At 42.0% G+C, this 25403-nt stretch overlaps 1 protein-coding gene across 2 annotated transcripts; it reads right to left on the bottom strand.

Moving 5' to 3' along the window:
* smim14 (small integral membrane protein 14) lies at positions 1 to 23920 on the bottom strand. Of its 2 annotated transcripts, none has more exons than XM_078399669.1 (5): positions 23744 to 23920; positions 20789 to 20892; positions 9638 to 9686; positions 5786 to 5934; positions 1 to 3579 (listed from the first exon to the last, which is right to left on the bottom strand). In XM_078399669.1, the coding sequence occupies exons 2-5, from the start codon at positions 20861 to 20863 to the stop codon at positions 3541 to 3543; spliced, it is 312 nt and encodes a 103-aa protein (XP_078255795.1). In that variant the 5' UTR covers positions 20864 to 20892; positions 23744 to 23920; the 3' UTR covers positions 1 to 3540. The 2 variants fall into 2 exon arrangements, with proteins under 2 accessions (XP_078255795.1, XP_078255785.1); XM_078399659.1 differs by having other exon boundaries at positions 23684 to 23919.
* Positions 23921 to 25403: the final 1483 nt, after the last annotated feature.

The following is a 25403-nucleotide window of genomic DNA, read 5'->3' as shown; positions in this document are numbered from 1 at the left end:
TTTATAACCATATAAACTTTTAATATGGAACAAAGTGTGCAAAGTAGAAGCCATCATCCCAATGACAATTCCTTAAAGTTTTAAAAAGCCATGAATGGCACTAATTGTAGTACAAGCAGAATCAAGAATTAACAATTATTTTACATACGTTTAACATGGCTACAACTTTGTTGGCATATTTATAAATTTAATTTACACCATTTTGAAAAAGCAAGCAATGCATCCCATAACTTGTGACAGCAATATAAATAATATTGCAAGTTTCCCCAAAAGTAATATTATCCCACAACTCTCTCTTGGACCACTACATCTTTTATAGCCGAGAAAGTTGGCAGTCATGTTCTCTGCAGGTTCTTTTGTATGATTGCACTTAGTTCGGTTCCTAGCTCCACATGAGTCTGCAAACCTAAATGTAATTTTATTTTGCTTTAGGTGGGATGACCTCTCACTTGTTCCCAAATGGTTCCAATCTAGTATTGATTAGCAGGATGCAGACAGAAAGGAGGTCAATCATAGATCTTAATTATGGAGCACAACATAAATCAGCACAAATACTTTAATTATTATTTTTTCCCTTTAAATTAAAATCTGCAATATCTAAATCTAAACAAAATATCCTAAGAGGTGCAAAGATGATATCAACCTTCATATTAAACAAAGCAAATTTTACCTAGAATAAAATGAAACAAACATTGACCCAGAATTATATGAATATATAGTATAAGCATCATATATCATTTGTTTGATAACATGCATTATCAAACTGTGATTCAGAAGTGATGCTGCAACAAAATACCCCTGGGATAATTTTCTTTTTTAAAGTGCTCAAAATATCAATAAACCCTTTAAGTAGCATTATCATTCAATGAAATTAGATGGCTTAGTGGTATCAATAACACATTTTAAATGATTAATAAATTGTGATAATAATGAAAATTGGTATATTGCAATGTTTTTCCATAAATTGTTGGCAGCCATTTCCATCTGACTTCAACAGGAGTAAGAATAAAACTAAAGTAAAAAGTGGCGAATCAAATTGGACAGTAATATACAGTAGTTTAAGTCAGATATTACATGTGTTCAAATTATTAAAATGCACTATTATTATAGATCAAAAACATTTAAAAATAGATATCACTTTTCTTTCCCCGAGGTTTGGTTCAATGGGAATGACAGCAACATTTATCTTGGTGAAAGGGGAACCCTCCTCACCACTCCCAAGTCTAACCACTCTTCCATAGGCAAGTTATGAATTATTTTCTGGAAACCAGAATCTCCTGATTTAGCAACTCCGTAACTAAATGTTAGGAAAACAGCAGATGACATGTTTGTAACATAATGGACTGAACTTCTTGTGTTACGGGTATGCAAGGATGTAAGGTCCTTAAAAACATTCCACTATCAGAGAATTTTAACGGTAGAAGGTAACCAGTGGTTATGACAAATAATAAATGGCTACAAACCCCGCATGGGTGAAGGTCATCCCATCATCAGTTGTGAATACCAAAACCTTATTTGGCAAGGTTTGCACTTTATTTTGTCCCAGTACCTTATTTTGCCATATCATTTATATGGTTTATAAAATACAAAACTGAAAAATATTCTTTAAAAAAATACTCACAGGGTCTTAAAATTAGGAGATACATTAATCACAATCCTACATTCTACTGTTTATAACTCCTCTGGTCAGGCTTTATGCCATTCTCTGGGGGCATATTTCCACTGGTGACAGTTTGTCCTTCATAGCTTGTAACAACCATTATCCATCTGTTGGTATTATGTTTTTTTGACTATTCACCCAAAGATTATTCAAGCAAAGCTTAATATTACCCTTCCCAATGAAACACATGAAACTTCATCAATAACCGCAAAGAGCAACCTTTATGTGAACTACGCCCAAATGTAACAGCCCTGCCCCAAGTGCTACCTTGGCCAAAATAGGTGGACTGAGCTTTGCTGACTACGAGACAAAGATTATCTCAAATGTTTTCTATACACAATCTACCAGAGACAGTGATCCATTCAAACAAAAAATATGGAGCAATACAATTAAAGAAAATAGGTAAAATAAAATCAGAATTATTCTGAAGATAATGAACTTACAGGGTCTTCTGTGCTTGCAAAGCAGTTGATCTAGTCCACAAGTTGAAATGAAGTTCAAGTTTCTTATTTTACACCCCATTTCAGATCCTATTGCTCTTAGCCTTCACCTATGCAATACTACAATGTTTTAGGAATGTAGGAGTTTAGATTATTATCCAGATTTCCTAAACCATCCCCATCCATATCATGCATCCCACGGCAACACTAAAAAGAAACCGAACTGAATAAGGAATTGTGAACATGAGTTAAGAGTGTTGCTGCTCCACATACATCACAGACTGGCCTTTCAACCTGAAAATTTTACTCACATAAAAATCAAATGCATCGTTCACGTATGTCCACAATAATATAAATGAAGAAAGACATTTCGATTGAATGTATGCATTTTAAAGCCTAATTCAAGCATTGTTTTCTTAAGTGCAAAGATTTTGTGTAATAAAATGGCATCTGATCAGAGATGCAGCAAACATTTTGTCCAATTTAGCAGGCACCATTACACAATTACTTTGAATCTAGTGTGCAATAAACGCTCAGGTCCTTATCAAATGTAAGGGGAGAAATATTTTGGTAGAGATGTCTTCCCTTGGAACTCAGATTAAGGCTAAATAGATTATCTTCCAATTGAACATTACTAATTGGCATACAAATTCGGAACAGCATTGGCACTGGAAATGTAGAGAAGTCAGTAGTGCATCCTTGAAATTGATGGATGCTAGTGTACATTTAAATAATACATAAGCAGTATAGGTTGGCACTGGTATACATCATACTGAATACCAGAACATTAAAATGAAATATACTGATAAGCCAAAAAGTGTGTGGAATATACTGCACTGTACAGAAAGTAAGAATTTTCAAAAGTCTGCATTTTACAGGAATAGGATTTTAAAACAACTATTTCAAACAAGTTACAGATAAAATCTACTGGCATCAAAAATCTGAAAGGAGGAGTCAATGTAACAATGCTCAAGTCATTTCTGTCTAATTATCACCCCAAAACTGGCATGAATAAAAGTTATTATAATCTTATTAGGGTAAATTAACAATGATAAGGATATCCTGCTGGCGTTGACCCCAATATAAAGTACAGTGACAGATGTGATATTGAAAATATCCCACTGTCCCACACTTCTCATGGACAACATCTGTTCATAACATCACTAGCAGAGATGTGCCTTATAGGAATACTCATCTTTCTCCAAATGCTTTTAAAAGGAATGTTTTAATTTGTCTAAAATAGAAGAGGTTTTTTTAAAGTAGTGCAATTAACTGTTCAACTATTATAAGTACTATATTAGGAATAGTGATTATTTTATGAAAATATCAGTAAAATATACATCAGTAAACTAACAGTTTTGGCAATTATTCAGGCCACAGTTATTGGTTTGGTCAGCTGGTTTCTTAGCTGGTAACTGCAAGAAATCCATATCCATAAAGCTAATCCACGGGAGGAGCAGGAGGTTCTTGCCTTGGATTCTGGAAAACAAATTGAATGGCATTGCAAATCATAAATAATATTGTATATTTTCACAATGTGCTGTCAGTATTCAAATGGCTTCATAAATACGTATGAGGGCACGGCAATGAGTGGAATAAGCTGATCCACCATATCCCTTTCATGTATCATCCTAGAACAAAAATACAAAGTAACCTTTCACAGTTAAACAATAGAGTAAACAAAGGACACGGTTAAACAAAGGAAACCATTGCACACAGTTGACTTTGTAAAGATAAAATCTAGCTTTTCTAATAGCTAACAAATGAGTTAAGTAAGAATGAAGGAGACAAGACCACCATGCAAGTCATTACAATGCTTAGAAGAATGGGTAATATAATGGACTAAAATACAGTGTATATTCTCCAGCAGTCTGTCTGTGCCAAACAAATTTAAATATACAAACCTTCCTGTACTTGTCAAAAGGGTGAAAAAATGCTGAGGTATGCTTTTTACCCCCTTACACCGACAGTAAAGAAAGACCTAAAGTTTTAAAATCAAACCTGAATGCTAAATAAGATGGAGCAGAAGCACTCCTATCAACATGCATCATTACTGCAAATCTTCAGTGATTTTGACCCCCCCTCCCCTCTCCGATTGTCTCTCCAAACCACCCTTATTCCTTAATGTGGCTCAGCTGATAAACAACTTGGCTAATTTTACTTTTCCCTCAAACAGTCAAGCTGTCCCAGAGTCCTATCATTAGTTCAAAAGGATCAATATTACTTTGGCTTCTCTCCCATCAATATGTGCAGAGATTATGAGATAAGCATCATTGCAAGGAACACCTATTTTCACCTCCACAACATTCCACTGTTTACTCTCCTTTCTGAGTTCAGGACTTTCATCGGCCTGCTCGGCTCGACCCTGGGACTTTCCATCGCCCGGTGGGGGCTTCAAGGGGTTGGGAGCCTCGATCGCCTCGTGGCGCCACGGGAGAAGAACGAGGAGGAGATAAGACTTTGCCTTCCATCACAGTGAGGGTATGCCTAGAGCAATCACTGTGATGGCTGTTTTGTGTAAAAAATTGTATCTGTGTGTCTTGTGTTCTTTAATGTCTACTGCCGGACCCTGACGTGAGAGGACGCTGGCGTTGATTATTCGCCGCTTTTCCGTCAGGATAGTTTGTCTGTTTGTCTGTTTGTTTCTATGTTAATTGTATTTGTAAAGCGCTTTGTGCATGTGTTAAGGCGCTATATAAAATAAATATATTATTATTATTATTATTATTATATCTTGGTATCTCTAGACTTGAGTATTTCAACATAATTGTGTTCAAGGCCTTTATTCTAACTTCCATAAATCCCAAATCACTCACAACTTGTGCCAGTATATCCCAATATGCAGAAAGTTCCATTGAACCATTACCTCAATGCTTGCTGGCCTATGACAGATTACAGTTAAGTTATGCCTTTTCAATTACTCACCTGCTTTTTCTACATGGTATTCTATAATATCCAATATTTTCCATTTTTGCCCCCTAATACCAAATTGTATGTCTTAAGCTGTCAAGGCAAGCAATATATTTCCTAACCGTTCTGCCTCATTTTAACTGCTTGGTATGGGAAAATGCTCTGCCCAAGACGACAAGAAACTGCATAATGTTATCAGACCCTTGAACTGACGTCTCATGTTAAGGATGTATTTCTGATCATCCAATCTACTTCATTAGGGTTCCTGTATGATCTACTCGGACAGTGCACAAAACAAAGATTTTACACTATATCTTGGTAAATGTGACAAAAATAAACCAATGCCAATTCTCTCCAAAATCCTCCTTAATACTCCCCAATATGAAAATATTCTAGGACAGCTAAGCCAACGTCTTCCTGTGTGGATTTGTGTCATGTTGTTTTGATAATAGTCCTGCAAAGCACCTTGGAACAGTTGATTACATTAACAAAGCTGCACAAGTGGGAATTGTTGCATTTTACATCTGAAAAACAATGCAGCCAATTTTCAGGCCTATCTTTAATAAAAAATCTTGTTGGCAAAGGACAAATAATCAGCATTGTAATGGGGCAGCTTTGTCTGAAGCATAGCTATTGAATAACAAACATGGGTTTAAAACATCGGACATATTCAGAACAATAATGACAGCTAATGTCATTGTGAATTTAGTTAACTTAAATGATTCAGAAGGCATGCAAATTTTGTTCATGTTGTTATGCAAGTAAGCCAACTTACATTGTGTGGCCCTTGTGATTTTCCACCTGTTCGATATCCTCTCAGGCCAGCAGGTCTCATCAGGAACAATACAAGCGCAATGACCATCCAAGCCATCATAATCATATAAACTGTCATTCCATTATCATTCACAGTGTTTGGTCCAGGCACTGAAGGGAAAGAATGAATATTGAAATTACTGTTCTGAAAGATGTTGTGGGGCTACTCAACCTAACCTGTTCCCTGGCAAACATACAGGGTCAGGTGCAACATTGATTTTACACACCCTTCTAGATATTACTTCTGAATGACAAAGAAAAGTGATATTGAATGGGCTGCTTTCTACACAAGTCCCTTAGGCACTCGAGACAGTTCATATTTTGTTTCGTAGTGTTCCTTAGCCTGATGGTTTTGAGTTTAGAGATACAGCATGGAGACAGGTCCTTTGCCTCACTGAATCCACTGAGGGCGGCACGGTAGCGCAGCGGTAGAGTTGCTGCTTTACAGCGAATGCAGCGCCGGAGACTCAGGTTCGATCCTGACTACGGGTGCTGCACTGTAAGGAGTTTGTACGTTCTCCCCGTGACCTGCGTGGGTTTTCTCCGAGATCTTCGGTTTCCTCCCACACTCCAAAGACGTACAGGTATGTAGGTTAATTGACTGGGTAAATGTAAAAAATTGTCCCTAGTGGGTGTAGGATAGTGTTAATGTGCGGGGATCGCTGGGCGGCGCGGACTTGGTGGGCCGAAAAGGCCTGTTTCCGCGCTGTATATATATGATATGATATGATATGATATGCCGACCATCAAACACTTGTACTACATTATCCACTTTTGCATCCTAACAATAGGGACAATTTACAGAAGCCAATTAACCTACAAACCTGCAGGTCTTTGGGATGTTGGAGGAAACCGGAGCACTCAGAGAAAACCCACATTGTCACAGGGAGAACATACAAATTCCACACAGACAGTGCCTGAAGTCAGGATCAAACCCAGGTATCTGGCTCTATGAGGCAGCAGCTCTACTGTTGCACCACTGTGCCGCTCCACTGGGTTACTGAGATACTGACGTCTGTTAAGACCTTGGCGTTATAATGGTGGCCCTTAAAAGATGAATTGGAAGGCAACTGGAAAATAGATACATAGGCACCTTCAACTCTTTGCCTGTCTTCCATAAGTTCATTAGTTCATAAGTGATTGGAGCAGAATTAGGACATTTGGCTCCAACTCAATCATGGCGATCTATCTTTCCCTCATAACCCCATTCTGCTCATAACCCCTGACATTTCCAATTGGAAAACCTTGCGAGTGCTGCCAATTGTGATGGTATCCAATAGTAGGGTTTTGGAAACCTGGCCTGATGTTACTCGAGTTGGCACATGATCATCAATATGCTCTGTACAAAACCAAAACTGTAACTCATGCTAGGAAATTCATTACACACAGCACCCAAAATTGCTTTCTACACCTGTAGTATTTTTCAGACTAATGCCTTGTTAATACCAATGTAACAACATCCACCCCCCTTTCCTCATCAATCACCTTAGACATGACCCGCCACAGACACAGCTATGCTGATTCTCCCTGATGAGCCCATTCAGTTTCAAATGTAAGTAAATGGGCAGCACAGCTGGTAGAGTTGCTGCTTCACAGCGCCAGAGACCCGGGTTCAATCCTCACCATGGGTGCTATTTGTGTGGCGTTTGCATGCTCTCCCATGACAGTGTGGGTTTTCTCTGGGTGCTCTGGTTTCCGCCCACATCCCAAAGATGTGTGGGTTTGTAGGTTAATTGACCTCTGTAATGTGCCCTTAGTATTTAGGGAATGGATGCGGAAATGGAACATAGAACTAGTATGAATGGGTGATCGTTGGTCGTCGTGGACTTGGTGGGTTGAAGGGCCTGTTTCCATGCTGTATCTCTAAAACAGAAACTTAAAGCTAAATTATATCCCAAAGAACCCTGTCTAATAGCTTTTCAACTGCTGATGTGTTAGGCCTTCTTTGCCACACTATCTATCAGCGACACCACTTGCAGTGAACCATGCATTTGTACTCCTATATTCCTTGGCTCTACAACAATCCACAGGGCCCTACCATCAACTGTGAAGATCCTGCCCTGGTTTGACTTCTCAAAATGCAAAACCCCACACTTACCAGAATTAAACTCCTGCTTTCCCAATTTTCATTTCAATTTCACTTCTACACTTTCCATACTCTTGCAGGCTTTCTACTGCACCAAGCTGAGTGTCAAACAGAAAACTTCCTTTGTCTGCCTTATGTTATTGTCTATCCATCATGTCATGCATGGGGCTGTAGAATTGGCAGCCCCACTTTTTCTTTGCCAGAACATGTTTACCCAGAATTCTTTGTATCAGCTTCTTAAATATCTCCCACTTCACTGAGATAGAGTTATATTCAAGTTGATGTTTCCAGTCTATTTTTGACAAATCAGTTCAATAAAACTGGCTTTACCCCCAATTTACTGCCTTTATTCCTATATATCCCTTATTCAGAATAGTGCTAAATCTAATCGAATTACGATCACCATCACAAAAACGCTGTTCCACTGGCATCCTTCCATCTGTCCTGCTTCTTCATTGAAAATAAAATTGTGAAATGCTGAAAAGGAGGGGGAGAGTAGGGGGGGGGAGGGAGGAATGGAGGGAGGGGGGCAGAGGGGGAGGCTGTGAGGGAGGGAGGGAGGGAGGGGGAGAGGAGGGGGAGGGGAGGGGAGGGGGAGAGGAGGGGGAGGGGAGGGGAGGGGGAGGAGAGGGTGCTGCTCCAATGCAGGAGAGGTTTGGGCCCAATTGGTCCACTTCGTCTAGTTGTTCACTAAACCTCTTGCATTTAAGTTTATACCAGTAAATAAAGGCAGACTCCATTTCTGTTTGTTTTCTAAACCTTGCTCGATCTTCCAAATTCTCCCACTATCTTTCTTCCATTTCCAGTTTTGTTTTTCTCCCTTCTGAATCTATATTCACCTCTTCAACACTCTGCCAAGGTAGTAAATTCTCTCCAACAGCACATGCTGCAGAAACACATCTGTTTCTCTAATTATACAATTCCCATAACTATTGCTCTCTTGACCTTCTTCCCTGCACTGTGGAACCACCTAATGTGCTCTCGTTCTGGCTCGGGTGCACACCTCAGCAGAAACTTCCTCATAAGTGCTCTGAAATGAACACTAGTCTTGATTTTTTTTTAATGAACTCCCTATCATGTGCCTTGGGATACAAAGGAGCTTTGAAAATAAAACTTGCAATTGCAGTGACTATGGAAATGTAATTACTCCATGTGAAGAACCTGACTATTAATATTGCCTAAACATAACAGTTTAAGCAAATGGACTCCAAAATGAACAGTCTAATAATTCCATGGGCAGAATGATGTGGAAAAGTATAACTATAATTGTACCCCACTCTTCCATTTACATTAGGCATTGATTGCAAGTTTTAATGCCCAGATCTACAGTATCATCTTGTGCTCCAATTAAAACAGGAGGTTTTTGCACGTAAAAGTCATTCAAAGAACTATCCAACTTTAATATCACTCTTTTTTTTACAAATAAAATGATTGTTCAATGAAATGGAAGAATTATAGCAAGTGTACGTAGAGCAATACGGTATGGATTATTATATATTTAAAATGTTTCTAACCAGATAAATCTGTTCCCCAACCCTCCCAACAGAACCCTCATAACCTGGGAACTGCCTATATGCTGTGGGAAAGAGAAGATTACCAATTTTCAACCTGGAGCTCGGTAAATATTTTTTGTTCACGTGAATAACAGAAGATCAATGACCTCCAAATCAACCACCAACATTTACACAATTTGACCGAATGATCAATTTAAACTAAAGCAGAACTTACATTCCTGCAGACACTCATTGTCTGTGCAGTACGATTGTGATTGACGTAGCTGAAAAAGAGAAACGGGGGAAAGTGTGATTCTATATTTTGTGAAAGGCAATAACTTAGCCGAGTATCTTTTTTCAGAATAAAGCAGAGAATAGGTACCTTTCATTTTCATGATGGGAACATTTCTCCATTAGTTGGAAGGTTCCCAACGCAAAACAATCCAGCAATTTGCTTTTTCCCCACTCAAGATTCCAGCATCTACAGACTCTTGTGTTTTCAACTCAGTCGAGCAGATTATTTGCAATCCTTTCTAATGCAGCTAAATAGACCTATATTCAAAAACCAACTGCAGCTTAATATGACTGCTGTAATAGGAATGAAGATTCCTACAATTTTACAATCTCAGATCTTCTGGAGTGAGAGAAGGCCACTGAATGTTGTCTTTTAAACCACGATTCCCATTCCCAAGAACGTGTCCAAACCTCCAGAGTGGTGGAGGCTCAGATTAAAAGTTGAAGAATTATTTGAGGAAGTTACTTTGTTGGGGTGGAAAACTGGTGGTATTGCCTGAGAATAGCCTGTCTTCGTTGGCATTGTGGTTCCAACACTGGGCTCCATGTGAATTCTTTCAGTCTACAAATTGGCACTGCGAGCAGGGTCCATCTGGGACGTTGGACTAACAGAGCACTGAGAGTCTGAGAAGACGACAACCGGGGACCAAAACAAGAACCAAACGAGCTGACGGAAGGGAGTCCGGGTTACTTAAATCGCTAGTGGGCTACAAACAGTCATAGAAATGGTGAGAGAAAGAAAAGTTACGAGTTAATGACAAGACCCATACAATTTTGGTTGCAAATGCCAGTGTAAGAAGAGAAGATGGGTCGTGGCAGATAAGGCAGTCGAGGAGAGGGAAAATGAGAGGCAAGCTATGTCCCAAACCTTAACCCACGACTGTGCTTCCTATAAAATACCAATGAGAGCTCAGTTTAAATGATGGGTTGGTGCAAATGGCAGTGCAGCATTTTATTTACATTCAGCCCTAACATTAGTAGCACAGTACATAACGTTCAAGCTGCCGTTAAACACATGAATTACAATGGTCTGGTCAGTCAGCCCCTCTCTGTAGGGTTGAGATAAAGCCACAAGATATATTAAAGTTCCTACTTTCCTTGTAGATAATCTCGATCATACTGGAGAACAGCATGAGTGCAGTGGACAGACAGAACAGCATGCCAGACAGGAGGAGGGAGAATGGGAAAAGTAGCACAGGGCCTGTGATATTGCCCTGATGTGTAAAACAAAAGCCTCTAAAAGTATACAATTGGTCCACAGTTAAAGTCCTAAATTGGTGCAATTTTGATGGCAGGCACTGTTAAAAGCAAGAGAGTGGGAATTCGGGACTAGCCTGTTCCTGTTAGAGCGACGGGCAAAGTTGACAGGAGTAGGGAACCCTAGATGACAAGAGATTGAGGCCCTGGTCAAGGAAAAGGAGGAAACATAATTCCAGAGTTTCCAACTCTGACATGAGTTGGTGCACTCTGACATATGGTGGTGCATTTTGATAAAGACAAAGCTGGGTAGGAATTACACTGCAAATTATAGGACCTTGGTGAGTGTTGTAGAACAGAGATACCAAGGAGTACAGGTACAATGTCTCCTGAAAGTGGTGAAAGCAGTGATTGGCATGATTGCCTAGATTAGTATGGGTATTGGATACATGGGATATCATGCTACATCTGTGCAAGTCATTGGTGAGATCATATATGGAGTATTGTGTGCAGTTCTGGTCACCCTGCTATAGGAAGGAGATCATGATCTGGAAAGGATGCAGAAAAGATTCACCAGGTTGTTATCAGGTCTCGAGGGCCTGAGTTGTATGGAGGGGCAGGATTACCTTCTCGAGATGTACAATGTCATGAGAGGCACAGGGTGAATAGTCAGTCTTTTGGCCAGAGTAGAGTCATCCAGTGCGAGAGAAGCATGCAGGTACAGCAGGCAGTGAAGAAAGCCAATGGAATTTTGGCCTTCATAACAAGAGAAGTTGAGTATAGGAGCAAAGAGGTCCTTCTGCAGTTGTACAGGGCCCTAGTGAGACCGCACCTGGAGTATTGTGTGCAGTTTTGGTCTCCAAATTTGAGGAAGGATATTCTTGCTATTGAGGGCGTGCAGCGTAGGTTCACTAGGTTAATTCCCGGAATGGCGGGACTGTCATATGTTGAAAGACTGGAGCGACTAGGCTTGTATACACTGGAATTTAGAAGGATGAGAGGGGATCTTATTGAAACATATAAGATTATTAAGGGATTGGACACGTTAGAGGCAGGAAAAATGTTCCCAATGTTGGGGGAGTCCAGAACCAGTGGCCACAGTTTAAGAATAAGGGGTAGGCCATTTAGAACGGAGATGAGATCAAACTTTTTCAGTCAGAGTTGTAAATCTGTGGAATTCTCTGCCTCAGAAGACAGCGGAGGCCAATTCTCTGGATGCTTTCAAGAGAGAGCTAGATAGAGCTCTTAAGGATAGCGGAGTCAGGGTGTATGGGGAGAAGGCAGGAACGGGGTACTGATTGAGAATGATCAGCCATGATCACATTGAATGGTGGTGCTGGCTCAAAGGGCCGAATGGCCTACTCCTGCACCTATTGTCTATTGATATTGGTTTAAGGTGAGAGACCCAAGGGGCAATTTCTTCATGCAAAGTGTGATGTGTATATGACACAGGCTGTCAAAGGAAATTGTAGAGATGGGTACAATGATGACGTTTAATAGACACCTGGACAGGAGCATGGATGGGAAAGGTTTGGAGGGACATGGGCTGACGCTGGCGAATGGGACTAGTTCAGCTATAGGAACTGTTCAGCATGGTCAAATTGGGCCAAATGGCATGTTTCAGTGCTGTACAACTCTATGACATAATATGTCAGGTATAGTCATATGTCAAGAATGTTTAGTTGCCAATTATACCTAGAACAATGGAATTCTCACTGGCTGCATCTTTACAGGCACATTAAACGCAACATCACTAATAAATGTACAATAAATTATCAGTATCCTAGTAAATTTGACCATAATACTCTTCAGTACAATAGGCAGCTGGTACAATTTGTATCCATCGAGGAGTATCGAATAACAGTAGTAAAAAGGAAACTTAGGCGGGCATAAGGGGAAATGATGCAACTTTGGAAGATAAATAAGGGTCCTCAGAATTTCTAAGTATATTATTAGATGAAAAGAATAACCAGGGAGAGAATATGGCTCCTTAAAGATCAACAAGGTTGATCCTGTGGATCCACAGGAGATGGGCGAGGTGTTAAACAAATATTTATTGTCATAGAGCTACAACACAGAAACAGGCCCTTTGACTCAATTCATCCATGCCAACCAAGATGCCCCATCTAAGCGAATCTCATTTGCTGGCATTTGGCCTATCTCCTTTTAAAACTTTCCTATCCATGAACCTGTCTATTTCTCATCTGCATTTACCTTGGGGAGAGGCACAGATATTAGGGAGCTCAAGGAAACTAATAGTGAAGTCCTAATGAGAGTCCACTTTACAGAAGAGGAGGTGCTGTAGGTCTTAAAACGCATAAAGATAGTTAAATCCCTGGGGTCTAATCAATTGTATCCTGGCATGATACATGGCCCCAGCAAAGATATCATCAATATCCTATATAGCTAGGAAAGATAAAGAATCATTGAATATATACAAGGGAAAGATTATGGAGGATGGTGATAAGATAACATATGGTTGACGGGGATGGAATTCAAATACAAAACTACCTTCAATTTTGTGTAGAAAATGCCACACAATAACCAATATTTAGTTTAGTTTATTGTCACATGTATCAAGGTACAGTGAAAAGCTTTTTTGTTGCATGCTATCCAGTCAGCGGAAAGACTATACATGATTACAATCAAGCCAGCCACAGTGTACAGATACAGGATAAAGCAAATAATGTTTAGTGCAAGATAAAGTCGAGTAAAGTCCGATTATCGATAGTCGGAGAGTCTCCAATGAGGTATGTGGTAGGCCAGGACCGCTCTCTAGTTAGTGATAAGATAGTTCAGTTGCCTGATAACAGCAGGAATGCTGTAAATATCATGTTATAAGTAGAGGCACATTGAGAAAAACTTGGAGTTAATAGTAAACTTGCACACAATTATTAGGCCAATTGGTGCAATGCTTTCAACAAAGGACATTGAAACATGGCAAAGTATTTGGCAAAGGTGTATACACTAAGATAATCACAAATGGGGATTGTAACGATAAAGGAAATAAAAAATACTGGAACAATTTACATGAAGCAAAAGAATATAAATACTATTCAATTGAGAATTTCAAAATAAAGGAGTCAGTAACTTAACAATAGAGAGTGACTTAGTAGAGAGTAGGAGAAATTTCTTTACATGAAATACATTCAATGCTTTGAAAGCATTCTTGCAAAGTATTCAGCAAACGTTGTTCCAACATCTCATGTCATTGATCTTTTTGACGATGTAGAGTCCTTATCGTGCACCATTACCAGGGTCTGCTTAGTTAGCTCAAACTAACATTCCTATAATTCTGCAGGGATGGGAGAAGTAGGGATGTATTGGTCGAGGGTGGTGGAGGCATGAGATTATTGCCTTCAAAAATCGCAACCATTTTTCCAGGTAGCACATTCCACTAACAAGTAGAAACATTTCCCTCCACTCCACCTGTCTGTCTAGCCAGTGGGACAGGAGTTACACAAGATGGCAATGGTTGGCCACAGTGAACAATTCTACAAGTATGATAATGTCAAGCCGTTGCATGTTTAACTTGTGGAACAGCTCACACAACTTACATATTAGTCCTCTAATGTTTGTAGAGAAGGCGTTTGTACATTTCCAGTGTACCATTACCAGCCAACTTGTCCCAGCTACACTAGTCCCACCTGCCAGCAATTGGTCCATATCCCTCCAAATCTGTCTTATCCATGTACCTGTCTAACTGCTTCTTAAATGTTGGGATAGTCCCTGTCTCAACTAATTCCTCTGGCAGCTTGTTCCATGTATCCACCACCCTTTGCGTGAAAAAGTTACCCCTCAGATTCCTATTAAATCTTTTCCCCTTCACCTTAAACCCGTGTCCTCTGGTCCTTGATTCACCTACTCTGGGCAAGAGTCTCCATGCATCTATTCCTCTCATGATCTTATACACTATAAGATCACCCCTCATACTCCTGCACTCCAAGGAATAGAGCCCCAGCCTACTCAACCTCTGCCTATAGCTCAGACACTCTAGCCCTGGCAACTTCCTCGTAAATCTTCTCTGAACCCTTTCCAGTTTGACAACATCATTCCTATAACATGGTTCCCAGAACTGAACACGATACACTAAATGTGGCCTCACCAACGTCTTGTACAGCTGCAACATGACCTCCCAACTTCTATACTCAATACTCTGGCTGATGAAGTCCAATGTGCCAAAAGCCTTTTTGACTACCCGATCCACCTGCGAATCCACCTTCAGGGAGCTATGCACCTGCATGCCTAGATCTCTCTGCTCTACAACACTCCACAGAGCCCTACCATTCACTGTGTAGGTCCTGCCCATGTTGGACATCCCATAATGCAACACCTCACTTTTTTTGCATTAAATTCCATCAACCATTCCTCCGCCCACCTGGCCAATCGATCAAGATCCTGCTGCAATTTTTCACAACCATCTTCACTATCTGCAAAACCACCCACTTTTGTATCATCTGCAAACTTGCTAATCTTGCCCTGTCTGTTCACATCCAAACCATTGATATAGATGACAAACAGTAACGTGCCCAGCACCGAACCTTGAGGCACACCACAAGTCCAGTCCGAGAAGCAACCTTCCACCATCACCCTCTACTTCTTTCCATTTGAGTTCATCTGGATGGTCTTGGTCTTTACTCTAAAGCACGTCATTAGTTCTGTCCAAATCTCCCCCCTTCCCTGCACTCAAAGCATGTGTCTTCTCACTTTTCTAGTTCTGATGAAAGGTCATTGACCTGAAATGTTACCCATTTCCCCCTCCACTGATGCAATCTGATCTAATAAGCTTCCCTGGTATTTAATAATTTTTAGTTTCAGTTTTCCAGCATTTGTAGTATATTTGCTTTTAGTTAGCAAAGGTTATACTGACGGCCAAGCAATACAACCTTAATGATTAAAAACCAAAAAAAGACAAAATTGTAAATACCAACTGTATTTTCTATTAAGTTTCAAAATTATTAGAGACATTGCTGTAGCACTAGCATCAGTCTTGAGTGGAAGTGTGAAGGCTGGGCCGCTTCCTTGCCCCTCCCCGTCCTGCTCCCCCCCACTCCCCTATCCCCCCACTCCCCTCCTCCCCCACCCCCACTCGTCCGCCAACTCCCCCCCACTCCCACCCCTCCAACCCCCACTCCCCTCCTCCCCCACCGCCCACTCCCCCCTCCACTCCTTCCCCCATACCCCACACTCCTCCCCCCACCCCACTCCCCCCACTTCCACCATTCCCCTTCCCACCCCTCCCACTCCCGTCCCCACCACTCCCCCCTCCCCTCCACTCCCCCTACCCCTCCACTCCCCCCTCCCCTCCTCCCCGCACCCCCACTCTCCCCTTCCCCTCCTTACCCCCCACTCCCCTCCCACTCCCCCCCTCCCCCAACCCCCTACCTCTCCCCTCCTCCCCCCACTTCTACCACTCCCCCCTCCCCTATCATTTTGATAAGCAGATTTTAAAATTTTAAATCTCTGTAACTTTAAAAATACAAGACCAATTTGAATGAAACCTGGATGAAAGGGTCCCCACGACAAAGGTGAGTAAGGTGATCCTAAAATTGTCGAGCTATCGCGTGACGGGGGCACAAAAACACAGCGGATAACTAACACAAATAAGAACATATATAACAAATCACAAACAAATAACATAACAAACACATAGTTTTAGTAATATACTAGACCAAGTGGATCCGTTAGGTCCAAATCTCTCCTGCGGGCCACTCCTGGGGCAAACCTCCCCCAATGATTCTGCGGGCCCGGCAACCCTCTCCAACTGACGTAGCCCATTGCCGGGCGGGGAGTGTCTCCCGGGGCTGTGGGCGGGTAAGGGGAGACAGGGAAGGGGAGAGGGTGCCACTTACCTCAGTCCCGTGCGCCAGCGCTGCAGCCAAAGCGAGACCTTGGACCCAAAGCCTCTCCTACATTGGTCTAGCAGCCTCCCCTCCCCAACTCCCTCTCCTCCACCCCCCCCCCCCCTCCTCCCCTCCAACAGAACCTTTTTTAGGTTTCAGTTCCTCATTGACTCAAACTGTCGTCTGAGTGAAAAGTAAATAACGAATGATGCTAAATAGAGATAGTTAATAACTTTTGTGTCAATACCCAATATTTACTTCTGTATAATTTCCAATTCTGCAGACACTAAATTTACATAGTGTATTCAGAAAGTATTCAGACCCCTTCATTTTTCCTCATTTTGCTGTTACAGCCTTATTTAAAAATGGATTAAATTCTTTTTTTTATCATCAATCGACACACAATACCCGAAAATAAAAAAGTGTAAACAGGTGTTTAGAAATTTTTGCAAAGTAATTAGAAAGAAATAACTGAAATATCACATTTACATAAGTATTCAGACCCTTTACTATGACACTCAAAATGTAGCTTATGTTCATCCTGTTTCCATTGATTATCCTTGAGATGTGTCTACAAATTAAATGGATTGGACACGATTTGGAAAGGCACACACCTGTCCATGAAGGTCCCACAGTTGACAGTGCATGTCAGAGCAGAAACCAAGCCATGAAGACGAAGGAATTGTCCGTAGACTTCCGAGACAGGATCATGTCGAGACACAGACCTGGGGAAGGGTATAAAACAATTTCTGCAGCATTGCAGGTCCTGAAGAGCACAGTGGCCTCCGTCATTCTTAAATGGAAGAACTTTGGAACCACCAGGACTCTTCATAGAGCTTGCCGCCCGGCCAAACTGAGCAATTGGGGGAGGCCTTGGTCAGGGAGGTGACCAAGAACCCAATGGTCACTCTGACAGAGTTCCTCTGTGAAGATGGGAGAACCTTCCAGACGGACAACTATATCTGCAGCACTCCACCAATCAGGCCATTATGGTAGAGTGGCCAGACGGAAGCCACTCCTCAGTAAAAGGCACATGGCTGCCAGCTTGGAGTTTGCCAAAAGGCACCTAAAGGACTCTCAGACCATGAGAAACAAGATTCTCTGGTCCGATGAAACCAAGATTGAACTCTTTAGCTTGAATGCCAAGCGGCAGCGGATCACAACCTGGTCAATAACATACCTATGGTGAAGCATGGTGGTGGCAGCATCATGCTGTGGGGATGTTTTTCAGCGGCGGGAAGTGTGAGACTAGTCAGGATCTAGGGAAAGATGAACAGAGCAAAGTACAGAGAGATCCTTGATGAAAACCTGCTCCAGAGCGTTCTGGACCTCAGAATGGGGCAGAGGTTCACCTTCCAACAGTACAACGACCCTAAGCACACAGCCAAGACAATGCAGGAGTGACTTTATGACAAATCCGTGAATGTCCTTGAGTGGCCCAGCCAGAGCCCAGGCTTGAACCCGATCGAACATCTTTTTAATTACTTTCCAAAAATTTCTAAACACCTGTTTTCGCTTTTTTATTATATGTGTAGATTGATGATAAAAAAAAGAATTGAATCCATTTTAAAATAAGGCTGTAAAGCAGCAAAATGTGAAAAAGTGAAGGTCTGAATACTTTCTGAATGCACTGTAAGCAAACCATCCTTCAAAATGATGAATAACAAACTCATGTTTATATGACTGGCAGTTGAAAAAATTGATGCAGACTGTTTTTATGGCAAATCACGAGAACATATGCACTAACAGCTTCTGATTTTAACACACATTTAGACAGAGCTACAAAGGCTACTTCCCTGCTATAATAAAAAGCAAACAAACTGTATTTGCCAGAAATCCAAAACAGATTAAAGAAATGATGGAACTATTCAGACAGGGCAGGAAGCACTGTAAAGAGACTAACAAAGTTAAAATTCCAGGTTGTTTACTTGTATTTAGAACTCATTGACTGGAATTCGCATATCACTGTACTTTAATTGGTACACATGACAATAAAAGACCTTTGAGACCTTTGGAACCTTTCAACATTTTCTGCTGTTAACTACTCTGCACTAAATAGACAAACTAACTATTCAATCAACCAGAGTGACAACTGCAATCGACTGCTTTAAAGTACTAAGAATACAATATACATCACCAGGTGGCAGTGTACGATGGCAGCCTCACTAACAGTCTGTCTCGTCTTTTTCTTCTTTTGCTGTTTTTAGTCTGTTGTTAAATGTATGTTTTAGTGTTTCTTTAGTTTTGTATTATGTGGGGGGTCGGGGGAGAGGAAAACTTTTTAAATCTCTTTCCTCGACGAAAATGTGACTTTTTCCATATCATATCAACTGCAGGAGCTTCGACCGTCCCGATTGTGGGAGCTTCGATTGCCCCGACGCGGGAGCTTCGATGGTCCCGACGCGGGATTTTCGATCGCCCCGACTGTGGATGGTTCAACTGCCCCGACCGCGGGAGAAAAGGAGGGAAGAAGATAATATGTTATTGCCTTCCATCACAGTGGATGTTTATGTTAATTTTTATGTAGTTGTGTGTCATGCTGCTTTTTGTTATGACTGTATGGCAAATCAAATTCCTTGTATGTTCTTACATACTTGGCTAATAAATTATTTGTATCTACCTTGTACAATCTGGAAGCTTTTCAGGAACTGGTTAGAAGAAAGATACAAACACTTGTATTTAGTCATAGAAAAGTAGACTGGTGTGCTTCCTTAATGGCTTTTATTAATGTAATAAGGAATTTTAACAATTGACCAGATGGTAAAATAACCAACTGAATCAGGCGGGGAAACTCTTGAAAAATCATAAATTGGGATCTTTGGTTTCTATTGCAATGTTAATAGCATTCTTTGCAGAATTTGTAATGTTCAAACTAAATGCATTACAAGCTCATTTCCTGCAAAGGAAACATTCGTCTACCACCATTTGCTTAGAACCGCAAAGTCGATCTATGATCCCCAAACCCAGCTCTGAACATTGGCAGCAATTTTACATTCCTTAATCTCGGCAATTGATGTATAGAAGAGAATAAAAGAGTAACTCCCCGTAGCCCTCATAACCAGCCTTACCAAAACTAGTCTCTGGCTGAAATAACAAAGTGACCACAACGTGAACGGTGTTCAAGAATAATCAAGATAATAGAAACAACGTACGAGAGGTAAGTTGAAGTTATAGATTGGGAAACTATGTTTATGATCAGGCCATGGAAATTTAAGGAAATAATGCAGCAAAGATATAAAACCAGATAAGGTACTTTTGTACCCAGTCCCTATAAGCTAGGAGTGATTTTTACAGAAGCCAATTAAGCTACAAGCCCGCACCTCTGTGGAATTTGTGAGGAAATCGGAGCACTCAAAAGAAACCCATGCGGTCTCAGGGAGAACATGCAAACTCCACAGAGACAGCACCCTAGGTCAGGATCAAACCTGGGTCTCTAGTGAAACTCGATAAATCAAGAGCATCCACGAGTGGAAAAGAATGGTCAACTTTTTGGCAAAATACTGAATCAGGACTCGTAGTGGAGAGAGGTGATAGACAGTATGAAGAGAGGAGGAATGATGAGACAGAAGTGAGAGGCACACCAGAGGGATGAAGGATGATGGGCATATGGAGCCAGGTAGGGGAGGGGTGGATTTGGGAGGCACAGGTGGATGCTGGATGGAAGCAATCATAAGAAAATAAATTCCAATGTTGAATTTCAGTATTCGAAGTTAAATTTTTCATCACCCCAAATTCAAATCAATCCACTGGCGATCAAGCCTTCAGTTACCAATGTTCTGTGCTATGAAGCTCCGTCCTCACACCCCCGTCTCCAATTCCAACTTTAAGGCATCTCACAATCTCCTTGGCTCACTGTGAAATTTTGTAAATAAACTCCTGTAACATATCGTGAGATGTTTTGCTATGTCCAAGGTACTTAATTAATATGGTTTGTTATTTCTACTTTGTAAAACCAGACACAAGTTAAACTTTGAATAGAAAGATTCCAATCATTCCCTTAAATGATGGAGACTCATTTATGTAACAATTGATTACAGTGTACAACTTCTTACCAAATTTATCAGCCTTCTCATGGCACGCTCATGTGAGCATATGCATTCACAAGGGTCAAAACCTCCTTCCGCCATCACTGGATAAAGCTTCCTCCAGCCAGTCTCTAGTGATTGTCAAAGAAAACAATTATAATAGAAATTAACAGGGAAAGTCCTAATTCAAAGTATAATTTACAATTTTAAGAACCTCTGCAGATCCTTAAATCGGCAAACTTTTAAGTACACGTAAAAGCTGTACAGCATATTTAGACATTTATATTACCATTTCATCACTTAACCCAGTGAAGGTTAAACATTCATCCACTTAATTCCTTTATCTTTCATTAGTTCAATGTTATGGGAGTGGATGGGCATAATGCAAGTGTTAATTAGATACCGTCTTGTGCTATATTCCAGTGATTAGAGATGTAACAGTGCATGCCATCTTCATATAATGCAAAAAAAGATTTGTTTAGAAACAAGATTTTTTTTTAATGTTTGCTGTGGTATTTTTCATGCCGTGCAATTGTAATGCAGATTTGGTGCAATTTTTAACATATAAAATACATGTCCTAGATTGATTACAAGGAAGTAATCCAAAGCACTAGGTCACTGAGCTTAATGCCATTTGGTAGTTTGTTTTTCCTTTAGTAGCCCTGTCATTCGTGTGAAGGCAGATTAGCTGCAATGAGGTTTTACAATGAAATGTCTGTTGCTATTGCAACAAACCAATTCTGTTGCCTGGAATGTTAAAATCACAAATGAATTATGAAAGTGATTTAATTTAGAAGATCAAAAGAACAGAGATATTTTGGGTAATTCTAGTACTCTCACCTTCAGCATTTGCCATTAACCTGGTGCTCATTTTATAGATTATCAGACATGGACAGGATGCATTATTTTTGTACAGTCTGGTGTCACAAAACAGTTGCAGCTATTAACTTTTCCAAAAAAAAACAGCTTTCGTATTTTTTTTAAAATGTTCATCTCAGAACACATTTTTACAATATTATATTAAATATATTGTGAATAATAAATACATTAGAAGCAAATGCAAGTAGAATAAGACATTTGCATAGTGCACAGTATTTGCATAGTAGAACTGTAGAAATGTGCACTTCTGAAAACAGCTGTACAGTATGTAAATATTTGGTCATCTATTTATAAATAAACTTCTCCATCGGAAGTAAAATCTAAATAGAAATTACTTTCACCAGTCCTGTTTCAAATTCACTTGCTAACATCTGTGATCTTACAATTTCCTTCAATAGCAATACAGGTGTTATCTTAATTTAAACAATTCTAGGTATTACCGGTCAGAATATGACCAAACTCATGAGTGCAGAACAGGAATTATAAAGAGGCATTCAGGAAATTTAAAGCTGAACAATTAACCCACTGTCATCCAAATTGTAGCTGGATTGGGGCTTCCGTATAAAAGAAAAAACAAAGCAACTAAAATCTGTAAAGATTACAAGCCGTCGTTAAATGTCACTGATCAAAGACGTAATGCAAGTTTTGGGTTTGATTGTGGGGCGATCGGTGTATTAACGGGCCAAATTTATTAAAATCTTGAATTTATCTAATGTACCCGAGTCCAAATTGAATCTGTTAACTACGGTATACCCAAATAAAGAAAACGGTAAGAAAGGGAATTTGTGAATCGGACCAATTTATATGATGAATCAGCCTCAATCTACGTACAGACGGATGACACTTTTAAAACCTAGGAATCTGCGAAATTATAGATGTACGATTTTTTAAAATACACTTCCTGCATAGACTTACAACAGAGCCAATTTGAATAAAGTAAACACTAAAACAACCTAGGAAAGACACAACATGCTGGAGTAACTCAGCGGGTCAGTCATCCCTGGAGAGCATGGATAGGTGACGTTTCGGACCGGGACCCTTCTTCAGCCTGATTGTCGAGGTGTGAGGAAATAGAAGAGGTCCCGCCAGCATTTTGTGTCTTTCCTTGGTAAACCAGCATCCGTAGTTCCTTAATTCTACTAAAGCAACCTAACTGGAAGTGGAAACAAATCGGTCAAAACAAGCAAACAAGACTTCAATGTCTCATCTTGAATAGTTTGATCACATCCATAAAACGCAGTAACGATAACAACGTAATTAAATCATAACACTTGGCCCGAAACACAATTCATAAAATGGGGATAGGGGATCGGGGATCTCTCCAGACTCGATAGTGAATTATGTACAATGCTGAGTTGCTTGACACAAATGTTTTTCCTTTCTGAACCGCATCCATCGGCGATATTGGACGTGGCACGATCGATCCTCAGCCGGTACCGGAAAACTGCTGCATTGTAGGATGCATCGGGGCTCGCCTCGTCCTTCACCCCCACCCAGGGGGGCTCGCCTCGTCCTTCACCCCCACCCAGGGGGCTCGCCTCGTCCTTCACCCTCACCCAGGGGGCTCGCCTCTTCGTCCACCCAGGGGGCTCGCCTCGTCCTTCACCCCCACCCAGGGGGCTCGCCTCTTCGTCCACCCAGGGGGCTCGCCTCGTCCTTCACCCCCACCCAGGGGGCTCGCCTCTTCGTCCACCCAGGGGGGTCGCCACTTCTTCCACCCAGGGGGCTCGCCTCTTCCCCCACCCTTTCTCGTGTTGCCCCCCTTCACCCCCGGGGCTCCCCCTCCTCCCCGGGGGCTCGCGTACTCTCCCACCCGCTTCTCATTCCCCTTCTACACCCCCAATCTATCATCCCCCCCCCCTCACCCCATACCCGTCTCCCCTCTCCCATCCCCCCCCCCCCCCCCCCATCCCCGGTTCCTCTTCATCCTCACGGTTCGTGTACCCACCACCCACAGCCGCGATCGCGATCCAGTTCCCGTCCCATTCCCCCTCATCTCTCTCTCCCTCCGCCGCCGCCGCCGGCGGGCCTGTCGTCCCTTACCCGGGCTGTCGCTGTCCCTGTCCCTGTGTCTCCGCCGCCGGCGGGCCTGTCGTCCCTTACCCGGGCTGTCCCTGTCCCTGTGTCTCCGCCGCTCCGGGCCGCGCTCCCTCACTGTTTTGACACAATGAGCACCAACAGCCGCGTCACGAGGAGGCGGGGCAGCGGGACCCGGATCTCTGCCACCTGGCCCCGTGCTGCCGCCGCCGCGCCCGTGCCCGTGCCCGAGGCGTGGGCGTACGCGCCGGGACTCCCCGGGCAAGTCAGGCAGTCGAGATAGATTTGCCAACCGGACCTTTTTTTTTATTGGTTATACTAGCATCTGCAGGTCTTTGTGTGTACCTCTCTATCTTATTTAGGCAGAGGAAAATAATATTTCAATACCGAGCCCACATGCCTTGCAATTTATAGGGTTTAGTTAAAGTGGCCGAGCTAATGCATGAGCAACAGGGTGTAGTGTCGTGCAGTACAGTACACTGCAGCCTAGCCCGGCCCGCTGGGGGGCGCGATGCGGGGAGGGCCGGGCCGGGCCGGGCCGCATCGCGCTCGTTCCGGCGTCGTGTCCGTCTCGGGTTGGTTCGTGCGCGCGGTGTCAGCGACGGTTAGTGGCGGCGTGCGCATGCGCATGCGCCTGCCCGGGCCCCGCCTGCTGCCGCCCGACTCTTGCTGCCCGCCCCTCGTCGGCGGCGCCGCCACACAGTCAGGTGCTTCCATGTGCGGAAGACTTTCACCCCCAAGAGGTGGGCGCATCCAGAGAGAAGTAATTCAAATACGCGTTAGAGAGAAGTATTACATGTATTTTGAGAGAAGAAAGCTGGAATGTCTTTAAATTCTTCTGAGTGCTTCAGTAGAGAGTCACCCACAGGAGGAATCCAGTTACCATGAAGTAACTAGGAAAATGGACAAGGGAGAGCCAGTGGATGTTGTGTACCTGGACTTTCAGAAAGCCTTTGATAAGGTCCCACATAGGAGATTAGTGGGCAAAATTAGAGCACATGGTATTGGGGGTAGGGTACTGACATGGATAGAAAATTGGTTGGCAGACAGGAAACAAAGAGTAGGGATTAACGGGACCCTTTCAGAATGGCAGGCAGTGACTAGTGGGGTACCGCAAGGTTTGGTGCTGGGACCGCAGCTATTTACAATATACATTAATGACTTAGATGAAGGAATTAAAAGTAACATTAGCAAATTTGCAGATGACACAAAGCTGAGTGGCAGTGTGAACTGTGAGGAAGATGCTATGAGGTTGCAGGGTGACTTGGACAGGTTGTGTGAGGGGGCAGATGCATGGCAGATGCAGTTTAATGTGGATTAATGTGAGGTTATCCACTTTGGTGATAAGAACAGGAAGACAGATTATTATCTGAATGGTATCAAGTTAAGAAAAGGGGAAGTACAAAGAGATCTGGGTGTCCTTGTTCATCAGTCACTGAAAGTAAGCATGCAGGTACAGCAGGCAGTGAGAAAGCTAGTGGCATATTGGCCTTCATGACAAGAGGAGTTGAGTAGAGAAGCAAAGAGGTCCTTCTGCAGTTGTACAGGGCCCTGTATGCAGTTTTGGTCTCTAAATTTGAGGAAGGACATTCTTGCTATTGAGGGTGTGCAGCCTAGGTTCACTAGGTTAATTCCCGAAATGGCGGGATTGTCGTATGTTGAAAGACTGGAGTGGCTGGGCTTGTATACACTGGAATTTAGAAGGATGAGAGGGGATCTTATTGAA

The sequence above is a fragment of the Rhinoraja longicauda genome, chromosome 1, assembly GCF_053455715.1.
Source record: "Rhinoraja longicauda isolate Sanriku21f chromosome 1, sRhiLon1.1, whole genome shotgun sequence".
NCBI lineage: Eukaryota > Metazoa > Chordata > Chondrichthyes > Rajiformes > Arhynchobatidae > Rhinoraja > Rhinoraja longicauda.
This window is presented reverse-complemented; position numbering and strand designations above follow the sequence as displayed.

What these genes read in the sequence shown, in the direction of transcription:
- smim14 (XM_078399669.1), bottom strand. Translation starts at nt 20,863, where the DNA reads ATGGCGGAAGGAGGTTTTGACCCTTGTGAATGCATATGCTCACATGAG. An exon ending in CAATGAGTGTCTGCAGGAAT is followed by an intron (nt 5,935 to 9,637) that starts GTAAGTTCTGCT and finishes CTTTCCCTTCAG; the next exon opens with TGCCTGGACCAAACACTGTG. An exon ending in AATCACAAGGGCCACACAAT is followed by an intron (nt 3,580 to 5,785) that starts GTAAGTTGGCTT and finishes TTTGTTTTCCAG; the next exon opens with AATCCAAGGCAAGAACCTCC.